The sequence below is a fragment of the Balaenoptera physalus genome (genome assembly GCF_965194825.1).
Source record: "Balaenoptera physalus genome assembly, chromosome: 16".
In the NCBI taxonomy this organism is placed as follows: domain Eukaryota; kingdom Metazoa; phylum Chordata; class Mammalia; order Artiodactyla; family Balaenopteridae; genus Balaenoptera; species Balaenoptera physalus.
In genome coordinates this window covers 91,650,938-91,675,814 of record NC_138898.1, presented here as the reverse complement: position 1 = coordinate 91,675,814, position 24,877 = coordinate 91,650,938, and the positions used below count along the sequence as shown (strand labels likewise).

Sequence of the window (24,877 nt, the reverse complement as noted above, 5' to 3'; positions counted from 1 at the left end):
CTGGCGGGGGCGGGAGGCAGCGCTCCCCAGCAGGACTGAGGTTCGCACGCAGCAGCGCCCACAGCGCCCCCCACGCCGCGGAGCGCGCGCGGACGCTGGGCCCCCTCACCTCCATCTCCGAGCTGTGCGCGTGCACCTTCTGCACCATGTCCTCGGCCTCGCGCATGCGGCGGGTCAGCTGGGGCGAGTACTCGGCCGGCGTCAGCTCGCTGTCGTAGGACCCCAGGATGGCGCGCATGCCGTCCCGCTCCTGTGGGCACAGAGGGCAGGAGGTCAGGCCCGGGCGGGCGAGGGGTGTGAGGGAGACGGGAGCAGCGTGGTGGGCTTGGGGTCAAGCTCGAGGGGCAGGCTGCCAGGTGGGGCCCCCTGGGTGGCTCCTTGAAGAGCTCGAGCTGGACACTTAGCCCAACAGAGCCCACCAAGGCTGAGACGGGCCCTGGCTGCTCTGAAGCCGCAGCCCAGCTTGGCCGGTGCCCGGTGAGCCTGAGGTCCATCCTCGGTGGAGCCACGCTGCATGCCCGGCCTTGAGCTGCACTGTCTGACCTGCGGTGGCCAGAGACTCATGGGCCAGCGGAGGGCGGGGGCTGCCTCCATCGGGGGTAGGCACCCCTCCCTCTCCGAGTCTGCGGTGTCCCCCAGCTGGGCAGAAGGTCTGAGCCAGTGTTCTGGGTCAGTGTGACCTCCTGAGTCCCCGGCAAACAGACCAAGGGACACACCAGTGGGGTCCGCCAGCAAGTGGGTTGGAGTACCCCCGCTCCCATGACTTCTGACCTGGCCTTTGACCCAGCAACACACAGAGCGAGTGTCTAAGCAGAAGATTTGGTGGGTAAGGAGAGGTCCCTCTAAGCAGGGAGGTGGCAGGTGTCCAACAGGACCAGAAACCCTCCCAGAGCGCTCTGAGAGGCCCCAGGACCCCCGCAGCACCATCTCTGGCCTCAGCAAGCTCCTCCCCACCACGCCCCCAAGCCCATGGGGTGCCAGAGGCCACGGTCCTAGGCGTCACCGTGCACCAGCCACGCCCGGCACCCCTCCTCCACGTAAAGATGCAGCTCAGGTTTCGTGGGGCACACGGACCACACAGCGCTGAGACCACCCCTTAGAGCCACACAGGAGTCCCCACCCAGTGGTACCCTACTGGAAACGATGAAGGCCAACGGCACGAGCCCTGGGAGAGACGGGCGGCTCCTCCTGAGCCACACGGTAAGACCCCTTCCTGAGATGCTGGCGAAGGGAGAACAGCAGGGGAGGCCCTCAGAGACCGAGGGTGTCCCCAAGGCCAGGAATGGAGCCGCCCTGGCAGCTGGGGAAAGGGTGCTGGCACGGGGAAAGGAGGCTCCCCTCCCCCACTGTGGGCCTGGAACCATGGGGCCAGACTCTTCTGGACCCAGCCCCCAAGTGTGCAGTGAGGAGACCTCATTCCTAGCAGGCTGCAGCACGAGCTGAGGGCCGGCACCTGCCCTCCTCCTGCCCCCATGTCTCCCGGCTGCGGCCGACGAGGCCCACACGGGCTGCACAATTAGACAAAATCAGGTCCCCTGCAGAGAGCCAGGCTTAACGAGAGCACCGCTTCTCAAACCTCCCATCTTGCGCATCTCCCGGGTCCTGTGAAACGTCCTTTCAGATTCAGCAGGTCTGGGGTGGGGCCTGAGAGTCTGCATTTCTAACCGGCGACGTTGCTGGTGTGCGGGCCACACTGGGGAGCTCAGTGGCCTAGCCTGGGCCAGCACAGCCCAGGAAGAAAAGGTGGCTCCCACGAGACCATGTCCAGGTCCCAGCTCTGCTCCGCGCAACCCGAGGCCAGCGCTTTCGTCCACCTGGGCCTCCTCCCTGATCAGCGGGGTGGGTCACCAGCACATTCCACAGGCGGGCCGGGACGACTGATGCCCTCCCGGACCAAGCGTCCAGCTGCCGGCCTGTGAGCCACGAGGCTCACGTGGTGACAGCAGCGATCTCATCCACACTGGCAAACAGACCTCCACGTATGGACTCCAGGACGCAGCCCCTCCCGCAGGCATGCCCGGCGCAGCGGCTGGAGAAGCTCGTGCAGCCCTGCTCTGCACCCTGGCCGGCGCCCCTCGCAGCCCACACACCCGCCAGGGCACTGCGTCCCGGGCGAGCCGCAGGGCCAGCCCGCACCAGCACCGACTCCGAGGCACGTTCTCGGACCCTCTGCCCCGTCCTCTCGGCCGCTGCTTCCGTGAGCTGAGGCCCGACTGCCCGGGCAGAGACCTGCCCCAACTGCTCCTCCACCCCGAGCACCGATGCCGCCCACCCAGTCTGCCCAGGCCCCTCCTCCTCAGGTGAGACTGGCGAAGACTGGGGGCTCACAGGGTCCCCTCTTCTCCCTCAGGAGCCCATTGGCGCCCGCCCGCCAAGTTCAGCGGTCTCCTGCGCTCCCGGGCCCCTGGCTGAGCCATCGCCCCAGCACGGACTTCATCATTAGTTGATGACAAAAAATTCAATAAGTGAGAAATTAAAGTTACAAATCCAACTGGAACTGGTCACACATCCGTGGAAAATTTGTTTCCAACAGGAAGGTTTATCGAGTGTCATAATTTTATTGAAATCCTGTATCTTCCCATTGACTTTTACGGTTTCGGGCTGGTTACACAGTTATTATTACCAGAGCGTCGATGCCAGGCAGGGGCCGGGGAGGGGCTTCCTTTCATAAACAAGCTGTAATTGTCACCTTTATTGACCAATAAATCTCCAAAATGCTGCCTCCCACTACGGATCTCTTCTATTACGTCTCCAGGCTAGCAAAGAGGAAGATATAAAATTGAAAGTTTGCTGTTTGTACCTTTTCAGGAGATTGTTTTGCCATTAGTCACGAAGCAGCGAGAACTGGGCTGGTGTGATCTGATAACTTTTTAATGACAGATTCCACTTGTGGTGAAGGTCCCTTCGCTTCCACTTGAACAGGTGTGGGGACTAATCCCTGAACAAACAGGCACCCAGCCTGAGCAGAGGAGCCGCGCCAACGCCTCCAGGTACAGACAGGACGGGGCTCCCCTGGGTGCTTCTCCCTGGGGACACCACAGCCCTGTCTGTCCCGGCACCCTTGCTTGTCATGTGATCAACACAACCCAAAGAGCGTGGTCACAGCATCGCACAGGGAGAAATGGACTGAGGACGCGGGGGAGGGGGCAGTGATGGAAGTTGCCCCCAACCCCCAGGCCCAGCCTGCAGCGCCCAGAGGGGTGCGGGAGAGGGGAGGCCGCGACCGGCAGCAAAGGCAGTGACCCTGCTCCGACCCCGCCAGCCCCTGCCTCAGAGCTCCGGTCTGTGACTGACAGGCCGGCCCTGACAGCCCCACACTCCCTGACGGACGAAGCGTTTGGGGTGATACGTACCAACCCTCCTGCGCACAGGCCTCAAGGACCAGATGGAGAAAGCACGGGGCGGTGAGCAGGCCTGGCTGGGCGGCAGAGGGTCTGCACACATCCTGCGGAGCGGAAGCCCACGCGCCCAACGCTCTGTGGCTGGCGCTCCTGGCGTCTACCCAGGGCTCGCGCCAATGCCCAACGCGGGGACAAGGCTGGGGCCGCTCCGAGTAGGCAGCTCAAGAGTCCAGCCTTGCAATGCCTCTGGACTGGCTCGGGAGGACGCCAGGACAGACAGCTCCAGACCCTCTCTACCCGTCACCGCCTTCCTGCCCCTCCTCCCTGACCGGCTCACAGCTCTGCAGGCTTGTGAGTGGGGACCAGGGCAGTACCAAGGAGATGTGGTCTCTGCAAGTTCTGGAATATTCCCCATAAGAACCCAGAATCTAAGGATGGCAGAGATGAAATCAATGCTTTCTTCTTTTATGTACATGAAGGGAGTGGAGGGCCTCAGTGGTGCTGAGAAGCGGTGGAGAAAGGAAGTCATATAAATCTTGGAAGGCACTCTGATCAAGTCCAGGCCACTGTTTCCTGGAAAGAAAACGGGGGCACAGAGGTACAAAGTCACTTGCCCCAAGCCCCATAGGGAGGATGGGCACAGGCCAGCCAATAACCAGGCGGCAGCCAAACTCTACAGCCCCAGGCCCAGCCCGGCAGCCCGAGTGTGGACTCAGCAGGCATCTGCAGGGGGGGCGGGAGGTCCAGGTGGGCACTGAGAGTCCTGCCCGGGGGAAGGCTGGGCTAGGGAATGGGTGGGGGCAGAAGCAGGGCGTGCAGGTGGACGCAAGCTGGGGGATACAGAGGGGATGGGTGCGGAGTCTGAGCAAGGACCCCTCCCTCTAACCTGTCAGCAGATGCTGCCGATTCCATCCGCAGGAATGCGTTTCTGCGCCCCCTCCCCCGCCAGCAGCTTGTTACCTGGGTGGGGCTGGTTAGGAATGCAGGTTCCAGGGCCCACCCGGCCCTTCGGCTCCCTGGGGACGGATTCCGGAAGTGCCGTCCTGTCCCTCAAAGATGCTGAGCCTGCCCTCACCTCAGGCGTCAGCTTTAATGACCCCTCAGCCTGGAAATTTCTCCCCCGGGACACGTCTGGCCCTCTCGTCCTTCAGGCCCGTCCCCGCCGGCCACGCGGCCTAGCGCACCTCACCACACACAGCTCTGCTCACCCCCATCACCGTCCGTCTTTCCTTCTACGACTCAAGCCCCAGGTCTCCCAGGCCTGGCCAGCTCTAGGCTGGAGGGGAAACCAGTGACGGGTGGGGGGGGAGAGAGAATCCTCTCCTGAAAGACTACGGCTCATCGGCAGGGAGGCAGACCCTTCCGCACATGTGGTTTCGCTCAGATCAGCCCTCTCTGCGGGCAGAGGAAAGGGTCCTACGACTCCAGCATCCGACAGCTCCGGGTGAACGGGCAAAGCCGTGGACACGGAGGACGGTGTTCCGGAGGCACGAGGAGGGGGGAAAAGCCAGGCAGGCGGGAGAATGAGTCAGAGAGGCAAGAACACGCAGAGGCGGAGCTCTAAGAACGCACGCGTACACGTGTGCACACGCACGTGTGAGATAAGCCTTCACCAGGCCAAGTCCCCCATCTGCCTGCTCACCTGAAGGGAGCAGGCAGAGAGCGCTTCTCAATGCTTCTGTCTGTAATGGCCCCTAAGGCCACCAGAAGAGCCCTGCTGGCGTGCGGGGCCTCCCAGAAGCGCTGCCAGAACCCCCGCTACCCTGGAGACCTCCCGCCTGCCTCCCCTCCTTCCTCCTCCTCTCACTGCCCCTGGGCAAGAGCGGGCTCAGCGGGCAGGGGGCATGGGGGCAGGGGTGAAATGCAGGCCTCAGGACGGGCCCAAGGACCAGGCCCGCAGCTCCTGGGCGCTGGAGAGGGCGCGCAGACAGTGAGGGGGCCACGACAGACCCCGGGGGGGGGCCCAGGGGGGAGGTCGCGGACGCAGAGGCCCCAGATGCTTTAGGAAGCGTCTGGGCTTCCTGGTGGGCACCGCTGGGGAAGGGCGCTCCACACGGCATGCCCTCGTGGGAGAGCAGCGGTGGTGATGATCGCCTTCAACATCAGCTGGTCCTCCAAGTGTGGTAATTAACGCTGAGCTTTGCCCTGCAGCCCCAAAATATGCTGACGAATCCCCAGGGATGGAGAAACACGCACGCGCCCCACGCACAGGCTGAAGAAGCACATGCGGGCGGAAGCATACACCACTGCGACACTGAGGACGGGCCTGCCCCCCGCTGGGTATTTGCGAGGTGCTGCCTGACGCAGGCCCATCAGAGCTGCGAGCCTGGGCCTTGGGGTGGGAGGGGGCAGGGGAGAGAAGGGCTGGGGGCCCTGAGGACGAAGATGCTGAGCCACAGCCCCCAGGGCCTGCAGTGAGGAGGGCCACGGCCCAGGGGAGGCGTGGGGCCCACAAGGAGGACGCCCAGGCGAGAGCTCAGACCCTGAAGGAAGCCGGCACCCCCAAGGGAGCGCCAATGAGGGAGGAGGAGGGGGCATCAGCCGAGGGCCCAGGAAGGTGCGAGCACGCCGGCCGGCTGGGCCCAAATTCTGGCTTCACAAAGACTAGCTGTGTGACCTCAGGAAAAATAACTGCCCTCCCTGAGCCTCAGGACTGTGAAACGAAAAGCACAAGAAACCTCTTGGGGTGGCTGAGGTCCCAGCAGCGCTTTGGCATGGCTGGCGCCCGCCAGGGCCACAGGGACAGCAGCAGCGGTGCGGTCACTGCTGCCCCCACCCCCACTTCATCTAGTTCTTCTCTGGCACCCAGGGCAGACGGCGGGCAGGACACGGAGAGGCCGGCCCTTCCCGCGGCCCAGCGTGCCACCGCTTCGGAAGTCCCCCACCCAGCGAGGCAGGCATTGCCCGGGGATTCTCAAGCCCACTCCTCGGCGGGGGAAACCGCGTCGGAGACGAGGTCCTGCCGATCCCAGAGCGTGAGCCCAGAGGCCAGGGCTGTGGCGCCCACAGCGTCAGGAGCCCCACTTCCGGGCCCTCCTGGCGGGGCGGGGGGCATCCCTGTGTGTTATCACCGTCACAACCCCACCTCCCGGCCAGAGCTGCGGCCCAGTTCACACTCCTGGCCGACCACTCAGCCCCCCACCCACCTGCAGGGCTCCACGGGGGCCCTTCCAACCCAGCCCTTCCGCCCCCACGAGCCCTCAACAAGTCTAGCACCTCTACCCGACCCCGCTCATCCCACAATGCCGTCGTGTTTTAATAAGAAAATGAAATTCATGACCTTAAACAGCTACAGAGTCCCGTTCCAACGGCCTCTCCCCTCACACGGAGTCACCAAAAGAAATGCAGTGGATGGGGCCAGAAACGTGGAACTGCTGCGCGGGACGCCACGCGGGAGGGAGGAAGCCGGCCTCCGCGAGCTGCGTTGCTGGGCCCAATCCTGGCCGCTCGCTTCCCAAACGAGTGGGCAGTGCAGAGGTGGTCTGTGGCTCCACCTCCTGGGGTCCCCTGAGAGCCGTGATGAGCACCGAGGGGTCCCAGTGTCAGGTGTGTCTGGGTTGGACAAACCCAGGCTCAAATCCTGACTCCACCACAAACCAGCTGTGCAACCCTGGGCAGGTGACTTAACCTCTCTGAACTCGCCCTTCTCACGCAAAATGGGGGCATGACCACCTGAGGGAGGGGCTGAAAGATGAACAAAGATTACTTGATAAACACGAAACGGTGCCTGCAGAGAGAAGGGCCGGGGATGGTCTCGTACAGCCATGAGGTCCACAGGAGGAGGGGAGGACGGGCCCACGGCTGGCACCTCCACCTCCCAATGCCTGCCTCTCTCCTCCCGCCCCCCTCCTCCTGCCCCAGGCTCACCGGCCCAAACACGTCAGCTTTTCCTTCCGCCAGCTGATGGTCTCGGTACCCCTGCACCCAGGCAGGTGTGGCAGCTTGCTCACGAGCGCAGCACTTTACAGGCCACAAGCCGTCACGTGTGTCCCGTGTGCTCTCCAAAACTGCATCAGGCAGGGCTCCCAGCCTGTGGTCACCAGGATCCGGTGCTGGCGACCAGCTCTGGGACAAAACGGCCGGTGTGGCCGTGACCTCCTCACACCTGCCCCTCTGAGCGGCTGGAAGCTGAAACCACAAGGGCCTGAGCCCACGGGCAAGGCCAGCGGTCACTGGTCTGAGGCCCCAGCACATCCTGGTCCTACCACCACACGGCAACCCGCAGGGACCAGGCTCAGGACCGGGGGGCGTCCTCCCTAGCCTCCCGCTCCTGTTAGCAGGAGCAGCCTGCTCACAGACAGCACGGGGCTGGCACAGCGGAGCAAAGGGACCCAAGGACATCAAGACCACAGGGGACACTCCCCACCAGCCCGAGAGCAGCTCCGAGCTCGTGAGCGGGGTGCCTCTCCCGCCCGCGCTGCCCGGGCACCAGCCGACGGGGCTCCCGCGGGAAGGAGGCAACCCCCAGGGGCTGCGGAGGCGAAGGAACCGACGCGACTTCAACTCCATCTAAAGACAACAAGAGGCAGGAGAGGCGGCCACCCTCTGAGGCTACAGACACCAGCAAACGAGGCGCTCAAACCACCTGACACGTTCTGGAAAACCCACAGCACTCAAGAAAGATGAAATTCACTTTCTCGCTGTGTTCACTGATGCGGAAGCAATTCCGGAAGAAAAGAAGGGACCCCGCGAGGGACGGGAGCCGCGAGGGCAGCTCGCAAGAGAACCACAGCCTGGCTGTGCAGCCTCCTGGAGGCCGGACATCCAACAGCCCAGCGGGCTGCAGGGCGCCCACGCCTCTCCCCAGGGACGTCTGACGGCGCTGGCCGGGAAGACGACGTCCACCCACGGCCCCGCCCCGCCCTGCGGCGCCCCCTCCACTCTCACGCCTCTGGTCGCAGCCCCTAATCCTGCCGCCCTCTCCAGGACACCTCTGCTCATGGCGCAGCCCCCTGCAAGGAGGCTGCAGGGCCTCCACAGCCGCCTCTTGACCCTGGCTGGTTCTGGGGACCTGGGCCCCACCTCTGCAGCCCCACAGCTCAAGTCAAGAACACGATGCCTGGGGACACTGGCATTTCTGCCCCAACACTGGATCAGGACGTGGCCTGTAATTTCCCCGATAGGTGCTCTGAATGTCGATTATCAGGAGAGAAGACGTTGAAGAAAGGAGAAAGGACGTGAGAAAAGGGGCCACGTCCAGAAGACCGGTGAGCTGCACGCGGCCCGCACACTGGCAGGGCCGAGGGCTGGCACTCGAGATGCTTCTCCTCCATCCACCTCCACCTGCACCCTTCCCGCCCCGATGCCACGAGATGAGCCGGAACCAAAGCCCCTGCACTACAGACACGAGCCCCTGCCCAAGCCCCTGAGCAGGGCGGGGACCTGGGCTGCCAGGACTCCCTGGGCCACCTCCACCTGGGCCTTCGCCTCCCTGCGCTGGGAGACGCGAGCTCCAGCCGACGGCTGCAGGTCGCAGGGTCAGAGGCCCTGCTTCCTCGGTGCTGCCCAGCACTGATGGGACCGCGGCCAGAGGCGACGTGCCACACCTGGCGACTTCACCCGCACTCCGGCACGGGGACCAACCACCTCTCCTGAGCTCCCGAGACCAGGCTCATCCTGCCCCACGGGCTCTGCCACTGACGGACCCGGCAGACTCCGCCCCACGAAGGCTGCCCTCCCCGGCGCCACACCTCACGTGAACGGACCCCAACCTCCCGGCTCCTCCTTCCGGACTAGGGCTCCCCTGGGGTGGACGTGGATCTGGCTGATATACGGGCCATCGTGCAGGAAGAAGCAGACACGTGGTGCCTGCATGGGGCGGGGCATCAGATCAGAGAACCAGGACCAAAAAAGCCAATAACCACAGCGGGCCAACTTGTAAACGCACTGCGCACAGTGGTCTACACACACACACACACACACACACACACACACACACACACACACACACACACGTACGTCAGCAGCAGCGTTAGGGAGACACTGTACAGCGCCCCAGGCTACACGTGCACTCAGGCAAGCGGCGGGGCAAGCACAGACCCCTGCTGGAAGAGCAGAGCTCCAACCCAGGCATCAAACACATTCCAAAGATAAAGTCCTAAGGCTCATAAGCTCACAGTGAAAACAAAATCACAAAATACATACGAAAACAGACGAGCAAACGCAAGAATTAGGAGAAGGAAACCCACAATATTCAGCAACAGAATAACGGGGAGCAGAATAGAAAGTAAGTCTGCACAATATGTTTAGAACAATAAAGAAAGATCTAAACTATGAGTGAGGAACAATATGCCAAAGAAACAAGAAGGAAATTAAAAACAAACAAAAACAAAACACAAACAAAGTAAAGCTAAGCAGAGTAAAAACAGACCAAATATAATAACTAAAGCAGCAATTTAAGTGTGCCTAAAGAGAGATTTCCCAAATTGAATGATAAATATAAAGAATAAACAGAAGAACAAAAGACAGACAGAAAATATGAAAACAGGCTGAGAGACACACAGGGCAGATGGGAAAGTCTTATAGGTTTCTAACAAAATTATGGAAAGAGAGTATAAAGGACAGATGGGGCAACAATCAAGGAAATAACGGATGAGAAATTTCCAGAACTGACTTTAAAAAATACCCAACCTCAGGTTCAGAAACCATCACACATTCCAAAGCGTGGTGTGGGGGGGGGGGGGATATGCCTAGACGCAGCCAGTGAAAGTGCAGAGCGCCCCGGACACACGTGGATCCAAGCGAGCAGCAGACGGGAAGGAATGAGCTGGGGGACAGTGGAATTACATCTTCCAAGTCCTGAGAGAAAAGGAAAGTTTACCAGCAACGCAGCTTCTCTAGATGGAAGTGCTAATCTAAACAATCAGGACTTCACAGGGTCGCAACATGCCCAGCTCATGGGGTTTGACTATAGCAGCTGATGAGGAAATAACATATTTAAATGCCTACAAGCTCTAGAAAACAAAGCTGCAGAGAATGTGAAGAGAGGGCCACCAGGAGTTGCTGAGAGAGATACACGTGCATGAATGGCCTCTGGAAGCACAAACAAGAAACCTGGCTGCCTCTAGGCAGGTGAGCAATGTGGGTGGACAGGGTAGCAGGGAAGGCGTACTTCTCGCTGTCTTCCCTCTTATAACTTTTACATTTGTAAGATGTAGATATTATCCACTGAATATATTACTTACTGAAAAAAATGCAAATTGAAAACAGAAAGTCAGGAAAAAACCCGCTAGAACTAAAATATAATAAGAGCATTTAAGGGAGTTCCGAGCCTTCAATTACTCCTTAGGCAGATAAAGATTTCATTAACTATCCATTCATTAAATAAACCACTAAAAGAGAGACAGAGAAAAATACAAAAGAAAGAAAAAGAAACAACATGACAAAAAAGCTCCAATAAATTCAAAAGACGGCAAGAAAACGGGAAGGCAGCAAACAATGAGACTAATAAAAAGTACTAAATAAGATGGAAGAAAGCAAAACTAAATCAGAAGAATGAACATAAACAGACTAAACTTCCAATTAAAAGACAAGGGTGGGACATGCCACGTAAAGAAAAACAAGTGTCAGCTCAACCTACTGACATGAAACACAACCACAGAGAGTTTCAAAGCAAAATAAATGGAAAAACATTAACAAAAAGAAAGCTGTAGATATTTCAATATCAGACAAAACGTAACAAAAGGCATCAAGTTTCACTACAGGTAAAGAGCCTCATCACAGAACAATAAAAAGGTTCAATTAATTCATTAGGACTATTTGGGAGTTTTAAACTTGTAAGAATACAAAATACATAAAGCAAGTATCAATAAAATGGCAAGACTCTAATATGTGTCTAACAGTAACTGACGGGCTGAGCAGAGAGAGATTAAAATTCTGAAGAGCACTGTTAAAATTTTGATCTAGAAGATATTTATTGAATGCTGCCCCAAACAACTTGGGGTGACACATTGTTTTTAAGCACATAAAGAACATTTATAAAAATTTAACAAGTTCTGTAACATAAAACACATCTCAACAAATTTCAAATGAAGTATCATTCAGAACTAATTCTTAAACTAAAAAGTGATCAGAAATCAATTCTAAAAAGATTACCAAGAAAACCCAATACATTTCTAAATTTAAAACATCTCAATTAACAACAGGTCAAATGAAACACCATAAAGGAAATTTGATCATTACACAGAACTGTGTAATGAAAACATAAAGCTAGTGTGACTGCTGTGAAAATTCCTCAGACTTTCCTGCATTTCATACTTTGACAAAAAGGTTTTTTTATAAGAAATGGCCAAGCTATACACCCCTGTACTATCTGCAAGCCATGCACACGCCCACACCCCATCACACACACACACACACACACACACACACACCCAGGACTCTGCACTCTGCACACACGGGCCCCTCTACAGACAGATGCTCCCTTGCACACATAAACATTCCTACACAACTACTGGGATGCAAGAAAAAAGAACTTGGCAGGAAATTTATAAATCTAGTGGCTATATTAGAAAACCTAAAAGCTGAAAATTAATGAGCTATCCAACCAACTTCAAATAAGAAAAAGTATAAAACAGCACATGCAAAGAGTATAAGGCTACAAATAATAAAGAGCATAAATGAATAAAAGAGAAAACAAAGACAAAAATATGTCAATAGAAACTTCCCAAACTGACATGTAAAAGAGAAAAATAATGAAGAGAGTATCTAAGAACAGTAGGACAATTACAAAAGGCATAAGATATGCATAACAAGAATACGAGAGGAGAAGAAAGTAAAAAAGGAGAAGAAATCTTTGAACAATGGCTATTTTCCAAAATGAATGACAGTCACCAAACCACAGATCCAGGAACTTCAGAGAATATTAAGATAATTACCAAAAAAACCTACCTAGGCATATCATATTCAAACTTCAGAAAATCAAGGGCAGAGAAATCCAAAAGATGCCAGAAACCATACAAGTGAGATGAGAATGTAGGGAAATATTATAAGTGTTGAAAGTAAAAACCCACCATCCTAGAATTCTGTATCCAGTGAAATTACCCTTCAAGAGTAAAAAATAAAGATTTTCTCAGACCAAAAAAAAAAAAAAAAGAGAGAGAGAGAGGGTTTGTTGCTGGTACACCTGCCCTAAAAAATATTAAAAGGCATTCTTGAGAGAGAAGCAAAATGATAGAGGCCAGAAAGTCAGATCTACGTAAAGAAAGGAAGAGATTCAGAGAAGGAATAATTGAAGGTAAAACAGAATCTTTTACTTTTCTTAGTCATAACTGATCTAATGGATAACCGCTCAAAGCAATAGCAGCAATGATGCATTGGGTGCCTGCAACACCTGTGTACGTGCAACGAAGGACAGCACTACCATACAGGACGTGAGAGAGGACTTGGGAAGACAGTTATAAGGTGAGTGCACTAAACTGTGAAAGGGTACAATGTGATTTCAAAGTGCACTTAGATTACTTTTAAATGTGTATTTCAAACTCCAGGGCAGTCATTAAAAAGAATTATTTAGGAAGTATAATTCATGAGCTAAGAGAGAAGAACTGGAATCATATAAAATGCTCAGTTAACACCAAACAAGGCAGATCAAGAGGGGAAGATAAAAAAGAAACAACGAACAAGTGTCCAAATAGAAAACAGTGACAGACCCCAGAGATACTGAACAAGCGACACCAGCTATCACATCACGTGTGAATGATCTAAACACGCCTATTAAAAGATACTGTCACAATGGTTTAAAAAACAAGATCCCATTATGTTGTCTATAAAAAACCCATATTAAATATAAAAACACAGGTGGACTTAAAAGTTAAGGGATAAAGATATGCCATGCTAACCTCAATCAAAAGACAAACGCAGCAAGCCTTATTAATCTCAGGCACAGCAGACTTCAGGACAAAGAAAGCTATCAGGGATAAAGAGGGGCATTACACAAGGATAAAGGGGTCAATACTCCCAAGAAGACATAATGCTTAACACATATGTGCCTAACAACAGGGGGTCAAATTACATGAAGCAAAACTGACAGAACTGCAAGTAGAAAGAGACGTATCCATCTGGCATAGCTGGAGACCTCCACACCCCTCTATCAGTAACTGACAGATCCAGCAGGCAGGAAATCAGAGAGGACACAGTTGAACCAAACAGCACCATCAATCAACTGGGTCTAATTGACACTGATAAAATACTTCATCCAACAACAGCAAGATACACATTGTTCTCAAGTCACATGAACATTCACCAAGATAGACCACATTCTAGGACATAAAACACATCTAAACACATTTAAAAGAACACAGATCAAGCAAGGTAAGCTCTCAGAGCATATTGGAATTAAACTGGAAATCGGTAACAGAAATATGGCTAGACAATCCCAAAATAGGTGGAGATTAAACAACACTTCTAAACAACACACTGATCAAAGAAGAAGTCTTCAGAGAAATTTAACAATATTTTTAACAGAATGAAAATGAAAACACAACTTATCAAAATTTGTGGGACGTAGGAAAAGCAGCGCTTAGAGGTAAATTTATAGCTTTAAATTCATATTTAGAAAAGAAGATCTAAAATCAATCATCTAAGCTTCCATCTTAGGAAACTAAAAGAAGAGCAATATAAGCCTTAAGCAAGCAGAAGAAAATCATAATAAAAATAAGAACAAAAACATCAATGAAACTGGAAACAGGAAGTCAATTGAGAAAACAAACAAAACCAAACACATGTTCTTTGAAAAGGTAGCAAAAATGATAAACCTCTAAGTAGGCTGACCAAGATAAAAAGAGAGAAGACACAAATTACTAGTATCAGAAATGAGAGAGGGGTTATCACTATTAGTCCCATGGACGTAAAAAAGAATAAAGCAGTATTATCAACAATGCTATACCCAGAAATTTTAAAACTTAGATGAAGTGGACCAATACCTTGAAAGACGCAAACTATCAAAATTCACAAGAGGAGAAATAGAAAATCTGAGTAGGCCTGTATCTATGAAAGAAATCAAATTAATAATTAATAACCTTCCTAAAAAGAAAGCACCAGACCCATATGGTTTCCCTGAACTCTACCAAATATTTAAGCAAGAAATTATATGAATTATCTAAAATCTCTTCCAGAAAATAGAAGCAGTCATACATACATTTCTGTGTATGATACTGTAATGGTGGATACATGACGTCATGCATTTGTCAAAACCCAAAGAACTCTACAACACAAAGAGTAAAGCTTAATGTAACTGATGGACTTTAGTTAATGATAATGTACCAGTATTGGTTCATTAACTGTGACCTTTATACCACACTAATGCAGGATGTTAATATTAGGCAAAACTGTGAGGTGGGGGAAATAAGATGGGAGCTCTATACCATCTTCTTGGTTTTTCCATAAACTCTTCCAAATGCAAAGTTTACTAATTAAAAAATATTCTGTAAAATGGACATTAACATAACCTTATGCACCGCCCCCCCCCAAAAAAAAACAAGCAACAAGCAAAAAAACAATAAAAGGCACTGGAGTCAAGGGAGAACAAATCAGCTGCCCGAGTCAGATGACAGCACATTTCTGAACAGAGTCAATGGAAGTCAAAAGACAGTGGAAGAACCCTCAAAGGGCACAGGTGGAAGGCAGCCAACCTAGAATTCTACACTCAGCAAAAAAAAATCCTCAAAAAATAAGTTTAGTAAATACATTTTCAAACCAAGAAAAACTAAGACAATTCCTCAGCACACATCACACCAAGGGAAGTACTAAAGGGTATTAGTACAGACAGAAGAAAAATGATCTCATGGACGTTTATGCAGGTGGTAACAAATATGTATAAAAGCAAAGTCACAATGGAAATTGATAAATATTTTGAACTAAATAAGAAAAATACAGTATATCAACACTAAACTATGCATCTAAATTTATAGCCTTAAATGCATACATGAGAAGAGAAGGTTAAAACCAATATACAACTCAAAAAGTCAGAACAAGAAAAACAAATTAAACCAAAGAAAGGTAATAATAAGTATAAAAATAGAAATTAATGAAATAGAATACATACAGTATAGAGTCAATAATACCAAAAGTTGGCTCATTCAAATGATTAATTGATGAACCAACCCTTGATGAGACAGATCAAGAGAGAGATTAAATAACCAAATAATGAGACTGAAAAAGACATAACTACAGACCATAAAAATATTTTAAAATCTAACAAGATATACTGAACTTCACACGAGTTTAAAACTTTAGATAAAATGATAAAATAGACAATCTTTTAAAAAACAAAGCTTAGGGCTTCCCTGGTGGCACAGTGGTTAAGAATCCGTCTGCCAATGCGGGGGACACAGGTTCAATCCCTGGCCTGGGAAGATCCCACATGCCCTAGAGCAATGAAGCCCGTGCACCACAACTACTCAGCCTGCGCTCTAGGGCCCGTGAGCCACAACTACTGAGCCCACGTGTCACAACTACTGAAGCCCACGCGCCTCGAGCCCGTGCTCTGCAACAAGAGAAGCCACGACAACGAGAAGCCCGCGCACCGCAACAAAGAGTAGCCCCCGCTCGCCTCAACTAGAGAAAGCCTGCGCACAGCAATGAAGACCCAACACAGGCAAAAATAAAAAACAAACAAATAAATGAATTTATAAAAAAACCCACAAAGCTTATCATAACTGAATCAAGAAGAAAAAGAAAATCTGAATAGTTTCAAAGTTATTAAAAGAAAAGAAAGCCCCAATATGGAATCTTACCAACACAAGAACTCCAGGTCTAGATGCCTTTATTGGTGAATTCTACCAAACTTTTAAGGAAGAAATACCACCAATCTTACACAAATTATTACAAAGAAGGGAAAAGAGAATTTCTTAACTCATTTTATAAAGCCAGAACAACCATGACACCAAAACCTGACAAGAACTTTATAAGAAATAAAAATTGTCAAGATCTCTCATAAACACAGATGCAAAACTCCCTGAAACTGCTTATTAGCAAACCAAATAAAGCATTACTTACAAAGGCTAATCCACAGACAAGTTTGTTTATTCCTGGAATGCAGTTTGCTTTAACATTTGGAAATCAATTAATTAAATTCTCCAAATTAACAGAATAAAAAAGAAAATCATGATCATCTCAATATATGCAGTAAAAGCATTTCATTAAAATTCAACAGCTATTCATGATTAAAACAATAAAACGAAAAACCCTCACAGCAAATGAGGACCGGAAAGGACCCTCCTTGATCTGACAGATTCCCACACGACAGTCATCATCTGTGACAGGGCAGGGTTGAAAAGGAAGCAAAGCTATCGACACTTCTGTTCAAAACAGTACTGGGAACTCTAAGTAGTAGAGTAAGGCAAGAAAAGACATAAAAGTACGAAGATCAGAAAGAAATGAAAACCTGTTATTAGTAGCTGACACAACTGTGAATGTAGAAAATCCAATAAAACTTACAAATAAATGATTAAAATAAGTAAACTTAGTAATATTGCTGGATCAAAGTCAAAATTCCAAGTTCAATTACATTTGTACATGCCAGCAAAAAGAGTTAGAAAAAGAAATCCTGGCAAAGATGCCATTTATAATGTCATCATTAAAAAAAAAAACCCTATGAGATAAGACGTCTACCTAGGAAACTTTACAAACATTACTGAGAGAAATTAATGACCTAAAAACGTGGAAGCAAATAAAGATGTTCACGGATCAGAAAACGTAACGTTACAGAGATGCTATTTGATCACTGCACTCCCAGTAAAGTCTCGGCAGGTTTACTGGTGGAAACTGACACTTGACAGGAAAATGCAGAGGGTGGTGGTCAGCCCCGGCAGTCGGATGACAAGGGGGGGCGGCCTCCCTATCAGAGAGCGAGGCTCAGTAACTACGGCAGCGTGGTTCCAGCAAAAGGAGAGAGAAGCCCAACACTGAGTGCAGAAATGGCCCAATGCACAGAGGCACAATTAGCTTCATGTAAGCAGCGCTCCGGAGCAGCAGGAAAGGACCATCTTTTCAATAAATGGTGTCGAGTCGACTGAACGTCCGTATGGGGAGAAAACGAAGCTTGCCAAACACAATAAACCTTTGTGCTGTGAAGTTAAGTGCGAAGAAGTAAAACGTTAAAGAAAACGTTATTAAAAGATACATCAGTGTCTTGGGGCAAGCAAAGCTTTCTTAAGCAGTGAATACACAAAAAATAATAACCATAAAGGAACTTTCACGTGGATAGAGTAGGTCTCATTAAAATCAAGAACTAAGAGTGAAAAGCTGGGAGAAGATAGTTGCAAAACAAATACTTGACAAAAGGCTAGGATGCAGAATATACAAAGAATTCTTACAAATCAGGAAGGAAAAGGCAGAAGGAAAGAACAGGCAGTGAATTTGAAAGGGGCTTCAGCAAAGCAGATCTCCAAATGGCCAATGAACACATGAAGAGGTGTTCAACCTCATCCATACCCTGGGAGATGCAAACTGCAAAAAACACAAGAAGGTAGCTGACCCTCCCTGGAATGGCAGGAGTTTAAAGGAACAACGATGCGAAGCGTGAGCAAGGCTTTGAAGCAACAGGAATGCCCGTACCCTGCCGGCAAGCGTGTAACCGTCGCAGCCACCTTGGCAAACTGTCTGACACACACTGCACAGGTGAACACACAATGGACCCTCCCAGGGGTGCACAGACAGAACTCATGCATGTGCACGTGACCCAAAGACAAATGAAAGAAAGTTCACGGCAGCGTTACAATCGCTGAGAAATGAAGAAGCCCAAACACCCATCAACGGAAGAGTTAAACAATATATGAGGTACACTCATAAAACAGAAATTGCACAACTGTACCCAGCAACACTATTCTGAGCAACAGAAACAAGCACAAAAGATCACATACTGCACAATTCCATGTATATGAAGTTCAAAACCCAGTGAAACTATCTTCCGCAGGTATGTTACACACTGATAAAAAGTTGACAAAAGTTAACTATCAAAAAAAGATACTCTGTAGTTTCAGAAGCACGGCTATAGCTGTACAGTCACACTTACAGTAAACAGCTTCTCGGAAAAACCGTTCTGCCTGAAGACCAGCTCCTTCTCCCTCCCCTGCCGAGAGCAGGAAGGACTCACGGGGAGGCTGAAGGGGTCGCACACCTGGCGGGCAGCCTGGCAGCAGAGGGCGGGCCACGGGTGACCTGGACTTCCAGCACAGATCCCAGGGAGTCACATCAGTAGTGACAGAGGACCAGGAGGGGGAGACGGCGGGGCGGTCCCAGGGAGACCTGAATGTCACACACGTGGTCTGGAACAGGAGGGAGACGCCTGGAGACAAGAGATTAGCGTGGGAGTTGTGATTATAATGCAGAGAGAGGGGACGGGAGGGGGACGGAGCAGGGATGGACCGAAACCTCCATGGAGGAGAAGAAGCAGGGTTGCCCCCCAGGCCACACTGAGCTGGGGAGAAGGTTGTCATTTCTCTCACCCAAGGTGCCCAGTTCTTCCTCCCGAGAAAACTCAGCTCCTGGGGCCTGAGGTCTTCCAGACAGCGTTTGCCCTGGAATTCTCCGGGGGATGCACCAGGAGCCAATGACCCCAGTCCTGACCCTCCAGGCCAGCGAGGCCAGGAGAGAGGGTCCAGAAACAGCAAGGCAGGGGGAGGCAGCCCGTCAGCGCGGCCCTACCTGGCCCCCGCGCAGCAGAGGCTACGCACCGAGGCCGACGCACAAGAGGCAGCCGGGAGATGTGGTCCAAACCCAGAGTGGAGGAAAAAGGGCTCTTGCGACAAAAGTCTTCAAAGTAGTCAAAGCTCAGTAACTCCCGTACATGGGGTATAAAAAGGCCAGTTCAGTGGATGATGAGTGAGTTAGAGGGTAATTTTAACAGAATGCAATTCTATTAACTTCCTGGAGAAACCTGAATAAAGTGTCCCCGAAAACGTGTCTTGCTTGGCTTCTTCCTAAGGAGCGAAGGCTCATTTGCAGCCACTTCTCGTGCCAATGAGACCCCGACGAACAGGCTTCTCCAGGACAGTCTTGGGCAACGGTTCTGGAGGAGCCGGAGCTTCCACAAAACGCAGCGTAACCCCTTTAAAAGTGGTAAAAACTATTAATCTGTGCTTGATGAAAATGCTCCCAAAACAAATCAGACGTCGCCCTGGTCACAGCAAACTGAGGACATGAGAAGTTTTTAACCTTCCCTAATGAGCTGGTTCGCTGTAATAAGCCCTGATTCTCACGTCCTCACTGCTCACGGGTCAGCAGGAGCAAGCAGGCCCTGGACTGCGTAAATGGCCACGACCTCGGCTCTCAGTGGCTGCTCACCGAGCCCACCTGCTCGACACGGGATAATAGCGCGTGCCCCCCCCCCACCCCGCTGCTCCTCTCCATGTGTCACTCCGCGCGTCTGTCAGCCTCCTTCCACAATTTTCTTATCGTTTACGGAGCTCTGGTCTGCCCGGGTCATCAGATGCAGAGCAGGTCCGTGGAGGAGAGGGCTGGCCGACCCGAAAGGCAGCTCCCGTGCCCAGGGTTCCGCTTGCGTCCGCCCCGGTGGCACCTACCAAGCAAGTCCTGCCCTGCCGGCCCCCGCACAGGGAAGGGCCGAGGCCCTGTCTCACTGCCCTGCACTCCACGCACCGGGCACGGCCACCGGAGGTCCGAGTCACTGTCAGGGCATCCCCCCGCCCCCCAACTTCCCACACTAGCCCGCGGGGTGGAAGGGATGACCTGCGGCTCATCTGTGTTTCTCTGTATTTCTCACCAGCAGCCGCGTTCCTGCAACTTCAGCCTCCTGATAAAAAGCTCTACAACACCTACTGTAGGCAGGAGTGGGAATCAATCGAGATTTCCCTGAGCAATTTTTCTTAGATTTCACACTGCTCCATTACAAATTCCATTTCATTTATGTTCACTGTATGATGTGCCCCAGCATCGCCCTGACCCAGCACTGAGCTTCCTACAGCAGGTCCTCCCCCGGGCGTGCCGACAGCTTGGGCGCCGCCTTGGGGAGCTGGCGCTCCAGGGCAACACTCAAGGGGGGAAGGGGCCAGGGCCGCCTGCACCATCCCCCCATCGGGTCCTCACCAGGGAGGGGGCCGTGACCCCCCGCCAAGTCCTCGCAGCGCGTCACACCACACAGAGGTAGGGACCACAGACGAGGGCATGGCCGCCGGCACGGCACGACCGCGTGTTAAGGGTCAGGACAGAGAGGAAGAGCAGGTGACGCAGGGACAGATGCTGCGTGGGCCACACCAGCTCGACTGCAGGCCGGGACAGCCCATCCCGCTCCACGCCTCAGCTGCCCTGCCTGCAAAACAGGAGCTGAATCAGGCGGACCTGGTGCACGGCCGCTCGCACCTTTACAAAGCTTTGGAGCCTCAGTGACTTTCTTCACTGGGGGTGGGGACACGGGCAGCGGGTGGCTCACGTGAGCTCACCGCCGCGCGTGGGGCTGCGATCGTACCAGGCACTTCCCACCACTGGCTCACCCGGCCTGTCCTTCTCTGCTGGACGCTCGGCCCCCGGCACAGCCTGGGACGCAACCGGCACTCAGCAAAGTCCTGTTCAAGGGAGAACTGAGTGGATGAAACGTTGCGTCTTCAGAACAACCACAGAGGCAGGTGCTGGCCCCGCTCTCAGAAGAGGACCCAGGCTCGCGGAGTTGAAGAACTTCCCTGGTCACCAGACACCAGGGACGGAGTGAAGCTCTGCGCCCAGGGCTGCGGGAAGCCGGAGCCCGAGCGCTGCATCATCACACTGACCGGCGGGGGGCACCCAGGCTGAAGCCCTTCATCGCGGGCATCAAAGCCCCGCCCAGCCCTGGGCTCGAGCACCTGCTGCTCGTGGGCAGCCATCCGGTCTCCGCCGCTCACCAAACTCCGAGTTCCAGGGGCACTGGCAAGACCCAACAGCCCTGGCTAAGTTAAAAACGAGAGCTTCCTCAACGTGAAGGTCAAGCGCCAGACCGGGGTTGCTGCCCCAGCCCCACGGGCAGCTGCCCAGAGCTCAGGGACCAGCTCCCTCTGCCAGGTCGTCCTCAGAGCGCGGCTCTGCTGACAGGCCCGGAATTCCAGACCAGGGCTCAGAGCACAAGCACGGACCCACGGGGCAGCACCCTCAACGAGGCCTCACGTCCCAGGTGGAAACGCGAGCCGGAGTCACTCTGGACTCAAGTCCAGGGTGGTGGATGCCCGGCCAGGGTCAGGCTAGTTCTGAGAGATGCCAGTCAAGTGAAGAGACTGTCCCGTTCTCCAAGAACTCAGCCTGGGGGGTGACACGGTGGAGACGGGGTGGGCCTCGGCAGGGGCGGGACGTGAACGGGGCCGAGGAGGAGGAGCGAGCCCAGGGCTGCACGCGGGAGGGAGCGGCACGGACGGGGCAGTGTCTCCTCTGCAGAGGCCATCTGACAGGGCGACTCATTCACGGGCACGTGTGCACAGACCCGATGCCCCAGTACACCCGGGCTCCTACGGGCAAGAGCGGTATCGCCGGTCCGCTCCTCCACAGAGCTCGGGCAAGCGCTCCCACGCGTCAGGGTCTCTGCACACCTGCTGATGCCACCGCAAGACACAGGGCACCAAAGAGCTCACGCCCCAGCCCAGCCTTTTCACTCACTCATGCAACAAAGGCCATCAGCTACCGACCTTGCCCCAGGCCCCGTGCCAGCCTCCCGCCCACCGCGTCCGTCCGCCAGGGCACCGGACGGGAGCCTCCCCGTTGAGGTCAGACCAGCCAGACCGCAGGCCCCAGCTCGGGTGCCTGTGCGGGCTGCAAGGGACCAAGCCTCTCTGAGCCTCACTTTCTCAACCACAAGAGAGACAAAGTCTTGTATCACAGGTTATTTGGGGGACGAAATAAGATCATTTATGGAAAACCCACAGTGTCAGTTTTTAATTTTAGCTCTTGACTACTGTTATTAGTCCCACCTACTTGGAATGCTCCCCCCCTACTAGAAACCAAAACAACCAGCTGGCTCTTCTGACTCAACCACCCCCTCAGATTAACTACAGCTGCCTGCAGGGCGCCCTCCCCAAGCTGCCGACTGCACAGGAGCCCACTCGGGGGTGTCCGCATGTCACGGCCGTCTGCCTCATCAGGCGAAGGTAAGCCCCGAGGGCAGATGAGACACACTCTGTCTCTGCCGTAGCCCCCACGGCCAAGGCGGCACCTGGCAAGGGGAAGGCTGTGTTAGCGATCACGGTACTCGGTGGACGGACTCCACCCAGGCCTCGTCCGGCGCTCCGTGGCCACACGCTGGCTTCCGTGCCAGGCGGCCCGCTTCGCGCCGAGCCACAGCTCTCCGGGCGGCCAACAGGCTGCGAGGGCCCAGAGGAGCTGTCCACCCTCCTGCCCTCGCTTCTCCAGGCCCTCCCCAGCCTCGGTGGGGGAGGGCGGGTAGGATGGTGGTGGTGCGGCTGCGACACCCCGCCTGCGCCAGGCCCCCCGATGGCTGCAGCACCGGGCTCTGTGCCTCGCGGGACCGGGAAGGCCGTGACCCCGCAGGTGCCCCAGCCCTGGGCGCTCCAGCCTCTGGCGCTGACGGCTTCTTTGACATCAGCCTTGTGCGGAACTGAACGGGAGGCGTCGTCTCCACACCCAGTGTCCCCTCTTCAAAGTGCCCCAGGTCACACGGGGAGAGACCGCATGTGTCCTCAGGCCAGAGCGGGAAGCAGAGCTCCTGACCCACAGCCGCTCCCAGCTCCAGGCCTGTCCTGGAGCAGAGACGCGACAGCCACTGTCAGCCACGCTTCCACGGACACACCTCCCCAGGCAGAGGGGCAGCTCGTCCCTGAGGTGACGGCTGGGGCCGAGGGTGCAGAGGCTGCCCACGAGCCCGGGGGACACCTCAGCAGACGGCGGGCCCAGATGCCACCTCTTACCCTCCAGCCCCGCCCTACGATGACGGGCAGCGGGGCCAGAGGACTCAGGGAGAAAGGTGCTCTAACCCCGCCTCCACTGAGACTTGATTTGAAGACCAAACCACAAAACCGAGAAGGGGAGAGAAAAGCGACTTGAGCTTTCCATGATGAGGAAGGCGAAGGGTCTCTGCTGAGCTGGTGCGCGAGCTCGCGGCAGAGTGAAGAGCTGGGTCCCAGGATGCTGGGCGCGTCAGCAAAAGGGATAAAAAACGGAAACCATCTAAATTTCCAGCAAAGAGAGGAGTCTAATTTTGGTATGTCTGTACAAAGGAACGTTTCACAACCACTGAGGGTTTTATTCTCAAAGACTATAATAAACGTTAGGTGATAAACACAGGACACAAACAGGTCTGTCCGTCCTGTCGTGGCTATTTCCCCAAACACACGGGCAGCTACAGGAATGTGGCTAATGCCACAGCACCTATGGCTGCCAGCCGATAACTACACGATGGATGGACGGACGGATGGATGGATGGATGGATGGACAGACGGAAGGACAATGGATGAGGGGGAAAGGAGGGAAGGAGATGAGATGAAGGAAATGAACACACATGACTTCAGTGCTCTCTGGGTGAGGGATCAAGGTTTTTCTGCCTTCTTTACACTCCTCGGCAGTTTTCAAGCTGTCCACAATGTACAGTATCCCAACCAAGGAAAGAAAGGGGCACTGATGATTTTAAAGGAGCCAGGGGTTACGAAGCACATCAAGACACATCAGTCAACCCTGCCTGCCACTCGGCAGACGCCAAACCTGATGCCCCAAGAGGTAACGGTTTCCCCGAGTCACGTGCAACACATGGCCACTCCCCACGGGAGCAGACCTCTCGGAGGACGGCGTCCACACCTGTGCCAACATCCCGAGGGGAGACCGCCCAGGCCCGTGTGCCGAGAACGGAACCCGCGCTGTGGGAGATGGCCCACGGGGTCCAGCCAACTCCACCCGGAGGCCGTACCGCAGGTCCACGTGCTCCCCGGGGAGGGCACAGTGCTCTCTCCAGTGACTGGCTGGGACACATGAGGCTGCCAGAAACAGAAGTTTCATTTCTTCGGGATAAATGCCCAGAGTGCGACTGCTGGGTGATATGGTCCTTGCAGTTTAGTGTTTTTGGTTTTTTTTTTTTAATTTATTTTTTTAATTTATTTTTTGGCTGCGTTGGGTCTTCGTTGCTGCGCGCGGGCTTTCTCTAGTTGCTGCAAGTGGAGGCTATTCTTCGTTGCGGTGTGCAGGCTTCTCATTGTGGTGGCGTCTCTTGTTGCGGAGCACGGGCTCTAGGCGCCTGGGCTTCAGTAGTTGTGGCTCGCGGGCTCTAGAGCGCAGGCTCAGTAGCTGTGGCGCATGGGCTTAGTTGCTCCACAGCATGTGGGATCTTCCCAGACCAGGGCTCGAACCCGTGTCCACTGCATTGGCAGGCGGATTCTTAACCACCAGGGAAGCCCGTGGTTTAGTTTTTTAACAAACCGTCAGGGTATTTTCCAGGGTGCTGTTCCATTTCACATCCCCCGGGTGACGGATAAGGGGACCCCCCTCCGCATCCTCACTGGCACTGCGTGTTGTCCCCATCTTTACTTTCAGCTGTTCTGACAGGTGTGTGGGTCTAACTTGCATTTCCTACCGGCCAATGACATGGAACACCTGTTCATGTACCTGTCTGCCATCTG

General features: G+C 53.5%; 1 protein-coding gene across 6 annotated transcripts in view; it reads right to left on the bottom strand.

The window, feature by feature from the left end:
- MAD1L1 (mitotic arrest deficient 1 like 1) overlaps positions 1 to 24,877 on the bottom strand; it is a 331,750-nt gene that overhangs the window by 127,048 nt on the left and 179,825 nt on the right. For all 6 annotated transcript variants that reach the window (XM_082430575.1, XM_082430571.1, XM_082430573.1 and 3 more), the window contains one exon: positions 110 to 250. In XM_082430575.1, the coding sequence (XP_082286701.1) occupies positions 110 to 250 (141 nt within the window). The remainder of the gene's footprint in view (positions 1 to 109; positions 251 to 24,877) is intronic.